The sequence below is a fragment of the Oncorhynchus kisutch genome, linkage group LG23 (assembly GCF_002021735.2).
Source record: "Oncorhynchus kisutch isolate 150728-3 linkage group LG23, Okis_V2, whole genome shotgun sequence".
Lineage (NCBI taxonomy): Eukaryota > Metazoa > Chordata > Actinopteri > Salmoniformes > Salmonidae > Oncorhynchus > Oncorhynchus kisutch.
Window position 1 is genome coordinate 39,134,878 of NC_034196.2, and position 12,601 is coordinate 39,147,478.

General features: G+C 42.3%; 1 protein-coding gene across 3 annotated transcripts in view; it reads left to right on the top strand.

The window, feature by feature from the left end:
- The first annotated feature begins 7,595 nt into the window (after positions 1-7,595).
- The window catches only part of wrn (WRN RecQ like helicase), a 40,672-nt gene continuing 35,666 nt past the window's right edge, over positions 7,596-12,601 (top strand). The window contains exons 1-7 of one of the 3 annotated variants that reach the window (XM_020457743.2): positions 7,596-8,047; positions 8,362-8,438; positions 9,141-9,262; positions 9,690-9,835; positions 10,006-10,154; positions 10,458-10,607; positions 10,743-10,785. In XM_020457743.2, the coding sequence (XP_020313332.1) occupies positions 8,041-8,047; positions 8,362-8,438; positions 9,141-9,262; positions 9,690-9,835; positions 10,006-10,154; positions 10,458-10,607; positions 10,743-10,785 (694 nt within the window). In that variant the 5' untranslated portion in view covers positions 7,596-8,040. The remainder of the gene's footprint in view (positions 8,048-8,361; positions 8,439-9,140; positions 9,263-9,689; positions 9,836-10,005; positions 10,155-10,457; positions 10,608-10,742; positions 10,786-12,601) is intronic. The other 2 variants (XM_031802812.1, XM_031802813.1) reach the window with 2 other exon arrangements.

Genomic DNA, 12,601 nt, shown 5'->3' on the forward strand with positions numbered 1-12,601 from the left:
GTTCTCCACTCTATATAATAGATGTGATGTTGTTTATTTGATTTATTGCTAAAACAAAGGTTCAATAAAATAAGTAATAAACTTGAGTTCTTACCGATTAAAAAATATCTTTATATTCTGACTGACTTCAAAGAGACCACATTCAAGTCCTTCATCCCCCACTTAGTCTGACTGCTGCTCTCTCTGGCTCCACAACAAACCCCCGCTCAGCCATCTAGAGGTGTGAATACCCAGCCAGCCTACAAGAAGAGGATGGTAAATGCTTTACAGCAGAAAGAGACTTGGGACCAGTAGCACAATCTTGTGTAGAGGGTGTTCTAAATAGTGTAATTGTAAATAGTGTGTACATTTATTTATTTATATATATTTTTTTACTTTGTGTGTGGTTTGTGGTGTGTTCACTTATGACATTAAATCAGTGTTGGCTGCTAACTTGGCCCTTGAATATTTCACTTCTGTGTTTGGAGACATTGGATCAGCATTCTTGTCGCGTCTCCTGTTAGTACATTTTATGTAGGGAAGCTAATGATCCATCATGTATGAAATTCCTGGGAGTGTGTAAACTTATATTTTTTATTAGCATAGCATTTTTGTATGTTTTCTATAATTATGTTCTTGAAAATGTATCAATTTACCAATTCGGCCACTTGGGTACATTTGGGAAAATCATGAAGAACACCTGGGTGAATTCATCCTAAATGCTGGAGACTCATATCTCTCTCACTAGCTTTAAGCACCAGCTGTCAGAGCAGCTCACAGATCACTGCACCTGTACATAGCCCATCTGTAACTAGCCCATCCAACTACCTCATCCCCATACTGTATTTAATTATCTTGCTCCTTTGCACCCCAGTATCTCTACTTGCACATTCATCTTCTGCACAGCTATGATTCCATTGTTTAATTGCTATATTGTAGTTACTTTGCCACCATGGCCTATTTATTGCCTTACCTCCCTTATCCTACCTCATTTGCACATGCTGTATATAGACTTTCTACTGTATGTTTGTTTATTCCATGTGTAACTCTGTGTTGTTGTGTGTGTCGAACTGCTTTACTTTATCTTGGCCAGGTCGCAGTTGCAAATGAGAACTTGTTCTCAACTAGCCTACCTGGTTAAATAAAATAAATAAATAAATAAACATAAAAGATGTCATGTAGCTTGCTCGTTCTTGAAGTTATCAGTGTGAACATTTGCACATACACTGTTGCCCTCTTGTGGACACCATGTAAACAGCTTCCTAGCTGAATGTGTGTCCTTTCTCTTGCATTTCAAAGATAATGGTACAACAAAAATAAAATAAAAATGTTTCTTTGTATTTTCTTTTCCCATATCTAATCTACAATGTAGAAAATAGTAAAAATAAAGAAAACCCATGGAATGAGTAGGTGTGTCCAAATGTTTGACTGGCACTGTATATTTTCATATTTGTTGTAATGGTCCCTGTGGGAATCAAACATACACCGCTGGTTTTGCAAGTGCCATGCGCTACCAACTGAGCCACATAATTCAACAATGCCAATAATGTTTTCAATTCGACTTCCGCTTTCAATAGTAGCACAAACATAGAACATGTAAGAATGAACTTTAGCCATTGAATTCTACCATGTAAATGTACCGTCTATTATAGTGAAATGATACATAACAAAATTTCCTTCAAGCAAATCAGAAACAAGTATTCATCAATACCATGGTATAATTAAGCAATAAGGAATGAGGGGGTGTGGTATATGGCCAATATACCACGGCTAAGGGCTGTTCTTAGTCAAATCAAATGTAATTTACAGTGAAATGCTTAGTTACAAGCCCTCAACCAACAATGCAGTTAAGGGAAAAAAAGTAAGAGATAAGAATAACAAATAATTAAAGAGCAGCAGTAAATAACAATAGTGGAGCTATATACAGCGGGTACCGGTACAGAGTCAATGTGCGGGGGCACCGGTGTCGAGGTAATTGGGGTAATATGTAGTTATTAAAGTGACTATGCATAGATAATAACAGAGAGTAGCAGCAGTGTGTGTGTGTGTGTGTGGGGGGGGCAATGCAAATAGCCTGGGTAGCTATTTGATTAGCGGTTTAGGAGTCTTATGGCTTGGGAGTAGAAGCTGTTTAGAGGCCACTTGGACTTAGACTTGGTGCTCCCGTACCGCTTGCCGTGAGGTAGCAGAGAGAACAGTCTATGACTAGGATGGCTGGAGTCTTTGACAATTTTTAGGGCCTTCTTCGGACACCGCCTGGTATAGAGGTCCTGGATGGCAGGCAGCTTGGCACCGGTGATGTACTGAGCCATATGCACTATCCTCTGCAATGCCTTGCGGTCGGAGGCCGAGCAGTTGCCATACCAGGCAGTGATGCAACACGTCAGGATGCTCTCGATGGTACAGCTGTAAAACCTTTTGAGGATCTGAGGACCCATACCAAATCTTTTCAGTCTTCTGAGGGGGAATGGGTTTTGTCGTGCCCTCTTCACAACTGTCTTGGTGTGTTTGGGACCATGTTAGTTTGTTGGCGATGTGGACGCCAAGGAACTTGAAGCTCTCAACCTGCTCCACTACAGCCCTGTCGATGGGAATGGGAGAGTGCTTGGTCATCCTTTTCCTGTAGTCCACAATCATCTCCTTTGTCTTGATCACGTTGAGGGAGAGGTTGTTGTCCTTGCACCACACGGTCAGGTCTCTGACCTCCTCCCTATAGGCTGTCTCATCGTTGTTAGTGATCAGGCCTACCACTGTTGTGTCATCAGCAAACTTAATGATGGTGTTGGAGTCGTGCCTGGCCGTGTAGTCATGAGTGAACAGGGAGTACAGGAGGGGACTGAGCACGCACCCCTGAAAGGCCCCTGTGTTGAGGACCAGCATGGCGGATGTGTTGTTACCTAACCTTACCACCTGGGGTTGGCCCGTCAGGAAGTCCAGGATCCAGTTGCAGAGGGAAGTGTTTAGTCCCAGGGTCCTTAGCTTAGTGATGAGCTTTGAGGGTACTATGGTGTTGAACACTGAGCTGTAGTCAATGAACAGCATTCTCACATAGGTGTTCCTTTTGTCCAGGTGAGAAAGGGCAGTGTGGAGTGCAATAGTGATGGCATCATCTGTGGATCTGTTGGTGTGGTATGCAAATTGGAGTGGGTCTAGGGTTTCTGAGATAATGGTGTTGATGTGAGCCATGACCAGCCTTTCAAAGCATTTCATGGCTATAGACGTGAGTGATGCGGGTCGGTAATCATTTAGGCAGGTTACCTTAGTGTTGCTCACAATGCAACGCAGAGTGCCTGGATACATCCCTTCGCCGTGGTATATTGGCCATATACCACAAACCCCAGAGGTGCCTTATTGCTATTATAAACTGGTTCCGAACGTAATTACTGCAGTAAAAGTAAATGTTTTGTTATACCCGTAGTATACGTTTTGATATACCACAGCTGTCAGCAAATCAGCATTCAGGGCTCGAACCACACAGTTTCTTATTAAGTGATAATGCCAGAGAAGCCGGTGTTTGGAGGACATATTGGCACAGGTGTTGTTATATCCTCCAAACATCGGCTTCGATGGCATTATGACTTTTATACAATGGGTTACCAAAATATTCAAATATTGGTTGAAATGTTATTTTGATTAATTTATTCATAATATTTCTTCCTTCCACAAGATATAGTCCCGACACAAATCTAGGGATGCTACCCAAGCCGGCTGGTCGTTCGTTCTATCAGTTCGGTTGCTAGAGACGCGACCCATTTGTTCGTGCTAAATGTTCTTATCCTAATGTTCTTATCCCTTGGTTGATAGCTAGCCAGCGAACTACGGCTAACTTACAGTCACATCAAAAAGTGCAGCCAGAATAACAGCAAAGTAGCTGCATTTGCATTGGTTTTAGCTGTTTCTAGTGACATTTATTTGGATACATCCATAACAATGAGCTGAAGATGGGCAATCTTGCCTGGGATAGAAAATGTGCTCACTTGTCAGGACACTGTTGTTCAGAGGAGCGAAAAAAGACTGCAAACTAGCTGCAATTAGTTTCGTTTGACCTTTTTAAAATGTACATTTCCTTGTATATATCCATAAAAAGGATGCCAGCTGATTAATGATGTCGACTGGCTGAGAAAAGCTGCCTGCCTGTCTGTCTCGTCCCGACCCCCGACACGTTCATTACTATCAAATCAAATCAAATTTTATTTGTCACATACACATGGTTAGCAGATGTTATTGCGAGTGTAGCGAAATGCTTGTGCTTCTAGTTCCGACAATGCAGTAATAACGAACAAGTAATCTAGCTAACAATTCCAAAAAAACTACTGTCTTATACACAGTGTAAGGGGATAAGGAATATGTACATAAGGATATATGAATGAGTGATGGTACAGAGCAGCATAGGCAAGATACAGTAGATGAAATCGAGTACAGTATAACATATGAGATGAGTATGTAAACAAAGTGGCATAGTTAAAGTGGCTAGTGATACATGTATTACATAAGGATGCAGTCGATGATATAGAGTACAGTATATACGTATGCATATGAGATGAATAATGTAGGGTAAGTAACATTATATAAGGTAGCATTGTTTAAAGTGGCTAGTGATATATTTACATCATTTCCCATCAATTCCCATTATTAAAGTGGCTGGAGTTGAGTCAGTGTCATTGACAGTGTGTTGGCAGCAGCCACTCAATGTTAGTGGTGGCTGTTTAACAGTCTGATGGCCTTGAGATAGAAGCTGTTTTTCAGTCTCTCGGTCCCAGCTTTGATGCACCTGTACTGACCTCGCCTTCTGGATGACAGCGGGGTGAACAGGCAGTGGCTCGGGTGGTTGATGTCCTTGATGATCTTTATGGCCTTCCTGTAGCATCGGGTGGTGTAGGTGTCCTGGAGGGCAGGTAGTTTGCCCCCGGTGATGCGTTGTGCAGACCTCACTACCCTCTGGAGAGCCTTACGGTTGAGGGCGGTGCAGTTGCCATACCAGGCGGTGATACAGCCCGCCAGGATGCTCTCGATTGTGCATCTGTAGAGGTTTGTGAGTGCTTTTGGTGACAAGCCGAATTTCTTCAGCCTCCTGAGGTTGAAGAGGCGCTGCTGCGCCTTCTTCACGATGCTGTCTGTGTGAGTGGACCAATTCAGTTTGTCTGTGATGTGTATGCCAAGGAACTTAAAACTTGCTACCCTCTCCACTACTGTTCCATCGATGTGGATAGGGAGGTGTTCCCTCTGCTGTTTCCTGAAGTCCACAATCATCTCCTTAGTTTTGTTGACGTTGAGTGTGAGGTTATTTTCCTGACACCACACTCCGAGGGCCCTCACCTCCTCCCTGTAGGCCGTCTCGTCGTTGTTGGTAATCAAGCCTACCACTGTTGTGTCGTCCGCAAACTTGATGATTGAGTTGGAGGCGTGCGTGGCTACTATGGGAAAAGCTGGAGATCTCATTTGAATATTGAAACAATTTTGCAAATGTCAGAGACAGATAGCAATGTTTATACAAATCTCCGCTGTTGGAAACTAAATGTTAGTCTAAAAGAAATGTGAGATAATGTCTAGACGCTTTTTATAGTGGAGATCAAGTTTAGAAATTGCCTGGCTGGGCTGATGAGACAGTGGATTGAGCAGTCAGATGGAACAGAGTAAATAGGCATTTTAAAGTCATAGATTTAGCCGGTGGTAACTTGTGGAATAGACGCTGGCTGGAATGTGGTTTTAACCAATCACAATTCAGAATTAGACCCACCCTTTGTATAATTAAGAAATAAGGCTCGATGGGGTGTGGTATATGGCCTGTATACCATGGCTAATGGCTGTTCTTAGCCACAACGCCGCGTGAATGCATTATAAGCTGATTAGGTTCGAAGCCCTGAATGCTGATTGGCTGACAGCCATGGTATATCAGACCGTATACCACGGGTATGACAGAACATTTATTTTTACTGCTCTAATTATGTTAGTAACCTGTTTATAATAGCAATAAGGCACCTTGGGTGTTTGTGGTACATTGCCAATATACCACAGCTAAGGGCTGTATCCAGGCTCTCTGCGTTGCGTCGTTTATAAGAACAGCCCTTAGCCATGGTATATTGGCCATATACAACAACCCCTTGGGCCTTATTGCTTAATTATAAACCGGTGGTTCTAGCCCTGAATGCTGATTGGCTGACAGCTGTGGTATATCATACCAATATACCACTGGTATGACAAAATCTAGATGTTTTTTACTGCTCTAATTACATTGGTAACTAGTTTCTAATAGCGATAAAGCCCCTTGTGGGTTTGTGGTATATGTCCAATATAGGGAAAGGGGGATACCTAGTCAGTTGTACAACTGAATTCATTCAACTGAAATGTCTCTTCTGCATTTAGCCCAACCCCCCTGAATCAGAGAGGTGCAGACGGCTGCCTTAATCGACATCCATGTATTTGGCACCCAGGGAACAGCTCAGGAGAAGAATGACAGATTTTTACCTTGTCAACTCAGGGATTCGAAAGGTTGCTGGCCCAATGCTCCTACCCGCCAAGCTACCTGCCGCCTCACGGCTAAGGGCTGTATCCAGGCACTCTGTGTTGCTTCGTGCATATGAACAGCCCTTAGCCATGGTATTGGCCATATAACACACCCCCTCAGGCCTTATGGCTTAAATAACTCCAGGAGTGATTGTATGCTATAATTAAGCAATAAGGCCAGAGGGGGTGTGTTATATGGCCAATATACCACGGCTAAGGGCTGTCCATATGCACGACACAACGCAGAGGCCATATACCACAAACCCCCGAGTTGCCTTATCGCTATTATAAACGGGTTACCAACGGTCTGTTATAAACTGGGTGGTTTGAGCCCTGAATACTGATTGGCTGACAGCCGTATTATATCATACCGTATACCACTGGTAAGACAAAACATTTATTTGAGCTGCTCTAATTACGCTGGTAGCCAGTTTATAATAGCAATAACACACCTCAGGTGTTTGTGGTATATGGCCAATATACCTCCACATTACATTGTGCCTAAGAACAGCCCTTAGCTGTGGTATATTGGCCATATACCACACGCCCCTCGTGCCTTATTGTTTAATTAATAACTGGGTGGTTTGAATGCTGAATAGCTGAAAGCCGTGGTATATTTAAGCAATAAGGTTCGAGGGGGTATGGTATATTGGCAATATACCACAAACCCCTGATATGCATTATTGCTATTATAAACTGGCTACTAATGTAATTAGAGCAGTTAAAATACATGTTTTGTCATAACTATGGTATATGGTTTGATATACCACGGCTGTCAGCTAATCAGCATTCAGGGCTCAAACCACCCAGTTTATCATTTGTAATAATAACGAAATTAATGTTGTCTTAACATACATCCTTAAAATAAACCATTATATAATTATTTATTCATCAGGTTAGATTTTTTAATTTTTTAACCGAAATCCGGAACTGTTTAATGACGCTGTTAAAACGCTCAGAAAAGGGTTAGGATATGATGACTGATATATGACTGCGATTTTGTTTCACAAGTGCAGCTAAATGTAGGATCATATTATTATTATTATTCGTTGGCGACTGTAACCAAAATAGTAATACAAATAGGTGCTGTAATGTTACGTAAGATGCAACTCATCTTCCAAAACAGTACGTGGCAGCAACTCTCGAGTATATTGAATAAAACATGACTACAAATCAAGAAGAAGAAGAATACGGCGCGAGTTGTTAGCATGTTTGGCAGCTAACGTTAACTACGCGTTAGATACTAGCTAGCAAAGAATAGACGTGAACCATCTCTGGAGTTAGCTAATCACCGTGAGTGAGTATGGAAACACATGAACGTAGACAACCATAGCTATCTAGCTAATGCAGCCAGCATAGCATGACGAGTAAACAGTCAAGCAAGTCAACTACAACGTTTGTTTGCGTTGAATTCAGCAAACTAGCACGGATTCTTGACATGAACCCTTGATGTGACATTAGAGAACATTAGCCAGCCAGACAGACAGACACAGACAGCCACCTAGCCGACAAATTGGCAGCTGTTGGATTAACGATGGGAAGTTGGAAATATCTGCTATGACAGGTATCAGCGCATGCACATGTGTTTTAGCCAATGCTAAACAATTTCAGACTGATATGCAAACGTTAGCCTATAATAAAGATGGAAACGCGACACTAGCCATGAAAACAGCTGTCATTGTAAAGCGATTTATTTTACACCAGCAACATATTTTGCTGTGTATTTGGCTTGCTAAGGAATACAATCTGATTTTTAAACTGTATTTGCAAAATAGGAAAATGTTGGAAACAAGGAAGGACTCATGCCACAGTGTTGTATTCTACACTGTAGATGCTGTAACTATTATTAACGCTTATAAAACTCGTTCCCTCTGACAGATTCAAACATGACGGACAGGAATTTACCTGAGTGGATGTCGAAGATAGAAACTACTGAAAAAGATGCACTTAAACAGGTATTTGAAGTTGAGTAAACAGTACTCACATGTATGGTCCAAGATAGTGAACGACGAAACTGATATGGTTAGTAAGCCAGAAGTAGTTCCTGGTTCTTAGCAGATGGAAATATCACCAGCACAGTGTGTAGACATTCCCAGTAGTACAGGCCTACTGGCCTCCAAATGCCTGCCAACAGCTGTCTGAGGTTGGCTATCAAGGTGTGGTTAATTTTCAATTCAGTGAGACTCTCTAATTTGCTTATGTTTACCTATCCACCTGAGCTGTGCAGGGTCATATGCAAATAAAACCATTGCACTGTTTCTCTCAACCCATTTCAATATTCAGTATTGTTAGTGCATGTGATATTTCCTTTGACCACCATTGTTAATTAGTTATAGTTAGAACATTTTAATTAATACCGACTTGAGTTTAATTCAACCAGTTTATTGATACACCATGTGTTGTATAGAGATCTATGAGATGAGTCCTGCATCATGCTGTCACTCTTCAACATTTGCATAGGTGATATATGTACTGGAAATGTAAATTTCTGTACATGGAGTAAGAACACATGTGCACGATGGACAATAGTGAATGGCCTTTTATTTGCATATTTCCTTAGACACAGAGCAAACCCAATATGCCCAGTTCTGTGGAGAATAGCTGGTAATATAGTCTCTCTGTGGGGGTAATAAGTAACACTTTGTTTTTCTCAACAGGTTCAAACAGGACTCTATAAAAGAAATGTCATAGAGGATGACCTTCCTTATCTAGAGTTCACTGGCACAGTCATATTCAGCCAGGAGAAAAATGACTGCTCTTTTCTGTCTGACGAGTTAAGGTAATCAAGACTATCACCAGTCTGAGTCTCATAGTACATTCAGTATACATGTAATAACACAGAGATTGAGCAGTCAGTTAAGTCAGTTGTACAGTGGTAAGCAGGTAGGCCTAGCATGTGGAGTCATAGGTTTAGCGTGCTGTGGCTTTATTCACCACTTTGAGTAGTTGCTTACCTGTTTCCTCAGAATGCATCACATCTCTGAAGGCGTATCTATAATCTGGAACTCGTTGTCGGTTCGTCTTGATTGTAAAAATGTGTTCACCGCTGTAAAATAAATGTCTGAATCCAAATTTTGGGGCAAACAACATCTCAAAAGTGTTACAACCGCATTGTACATTAATTATAGTGGGCAATAATTGTTTTTTTACTTTGATTTTGCACCTCATTTACACATCAGTCCCTCTCTTGTTTTTTTTCTTCGTAGGTCTAGTCTTTCACCTGGCTCTGCTGTGGGGTTTGACATAGAATGGCCTCCTTCGTTCACCAAAGGCCAGAAGAAGAAAGTTGCCTTGGTCCAGCTGTGTGCTTCTGTAGAGAAGTGTTACCTTTTTCACCTCTCCCCCATGTCAAGTAAAGTTCACAGGGGAAATGTCTCGAACATTGACTTATCATTGTATGAATCATTTTCTGCTTATCACTTCTGTTATGCCTATAGTTTATCGGTATTTCGACACATGAGAAACACGTTTAGACCTGTTCTGCAATGGTTTTCTGTATTGCATATCTCTGACTTCTTGCAGGATTTCCAACTGGCTTGAAGATATTTTTGGAGGATGAGACAATCCGAAAAGTTGGAGTGGGCATCGAAGGAGACATGTGGAAGCTACTCTCTGACTTTGATGTCAAACTGAAGAATTTCGTGGAGCTTGGAGATTTGGCAAATGGAAGAGTAAGATCACAGAATTGTACCCTCATTTTACAGCTATTACACAACTCCCAATGTGTTTACTCGTGGGCTAATGTATCAAACACTTCCACTTGTTGGCGTGTAACCATATAGTCAAGTCCTAAACAAAATGTCAAGTTAAAAAGGTATCGTTCCAACTACAGCAAAAATACTGGCCGTCTCGAATATTTCACCCAAAATGCATCTGCTAACATGCTATGAGGAATAGCAAAATGACTGTTTGATTGCTCTAAAGCTACTTGCAGTATTATATCCTCACTGACTAGAATTCTTTGTGATTTCCAGCTGCGATGCGGTGAGAGGTGGAGTCTGGATGGGCTCGTCAAGCACCTGTTCAAGAAGAGGCTGTTCAAACAGCAGGATGTGCGCTGTAGCAATTGGGATGACTTTGAACTCTCCCAGGAACAGAAAAGATACGCAGCTACAGATGCTTATGTGAGTGGGGGAAAACCTACTGTATCATATTGTGTAATTGGAAGAATAGAGAACTGGTTTTGTGGGAGAGTTGTGCGAGATTCTGTATTGGTTTATCAGCCATGTTTTTTTTGTGTTTTTTTTTGTCTTGCCTAGGCTGGCCTGATCATTCACAACAAACTGAATACTATGGACCCTGGTGAGTATTGTGTAGATTTCTTTGATGTGTTATGTTTCTCAAATCCCAGTTATTTTATTGGTTTCCTTCATTAAAACCCCCTAAGGTCCATGTCCACACCCCCGCAGAAATAAAATTAGAAAAATATATATATTTTTTAAATAAAAAAAATAAATCCCAATGGAAATCAAATCAAATCAAATCAAATGTATTTATATAGCCCTTTGTACATCAGCTGATATCTCAAAGTGCTGTACAGAAACCCAGCCTAAAACCCCAAACAGCAAGCAATGCAGGTGTAGAAGCACGGTGGCTAGGAAAAACTCCCTAGAAAGGCCAATACCTAGGAAGAAACCTAGAGAGGAACCAGGCTATGTGGGGTGGCCAGTCCTCTTCTGGCTGTGCCGGGTGGAGATTATAACAGAACATGGCCAAGATGTTCAAATGTTCATAAATGACCAGCATGGTCGAATAATAATAAGGCAGAACAGTTGAAACTGGAGCAGCAGCATGGCCAGGTGGACTGGGGACAGCAAGGAGTCATCATGTCAGGTAGTCCTGGGGCATGGTCCTAGGGCTCAGGTCAGTTGAAACTGGAACAGCAGCATGGCCAGGTGGACTGGGGACAGCAAGGAGTCATCATGTCAGGTAGTCCTGGGGCATGGTCCTAGGGCTCAGGTCCTCTGAGAGAGAGAAAGAAAGAGAGAAGGAGAGAATTAGAGAACGCACACTTAGATTCACACAGGACACCGAATAGGACAGGAGAAGTACTCCAGATATAACAAACTGACCCCAGCCCCCCGACACATAAACTACTGCAGCATAAATACTGGAGGCTGAAACAGGAGGGGTCAGGAGACACTGTGGCCCCATCCGAGGACACCCCCGGACAGGGCCAAACAGGAAGGATATAACCCCACCCACTTTGCCAAAGCACAGCCCCCACACCACTAGAGGGATATCTTCAACCACCAACTTACCATCCTGAGACAAGGCTGAGTATAGCCCACAAAGATCTCCGCCACGGCACAACCCAAGGGGGGGGGCGCCAACCCAGACAGGATGACCACAACAGTGAATCAACCCACTCAGGTGACGCACCCCCTCCAGGGACGGCATGAGAGAGCCCCAGCAAGCCAGTGACTCAGCCCCTGTAATTGGGTCAGTTTAAGATATTTGTGTCTCAATCCACCAGTTCCGCCTGTGGCCTCAATCCACCGGTTCCGCCTGTGTCGCTCTTCTGCATTTGCGGTGAAAGGTGACCGGTGTTAGAACGATGTTCATCAGACCGTGAGACATCCTGAAAATTGGTCTTCTCACAAAATTGTCGGTAGCGTCTGAACGGTTTGGCCTACAAACTATTACGACCCCTCTATGAAAAGACGAGAATCTCATGAACTCTGTCTTATGCTCTACAACCTCCACAAGTGTCAGGAGACTTGTCTGAAGTCAGTATAGCCAATCTGCCTTCTGTCTGTATTGTCCATACTGTTTGGGTTTGTGCAAAGGTGAGATTCTCACAAACATGTACAGTACCATTCAAAAGTTTGGACACATTTTTCATTCCATTCCAGGGTTTTTCTTTATTTTTATACACATACTAAGCAGCTCATGTTATAGACAGAAGCGCGCTACATGGCATACCAATCCGAACTTGTCTCTTGGTATGTCCAGCTCACATCCATTATCTCAGCCAGTCATGGCTAGCTTGAAGGTTCCTGTCTGTTTCTCTGACTAAACCAACTAGGCTCGTAATTTAACAATTGTATTCATATTTACAGATGGTATGCACGTTTGTTATTAAGGCACATGAAAGTTCTCATGTTCCAGAAGGCAT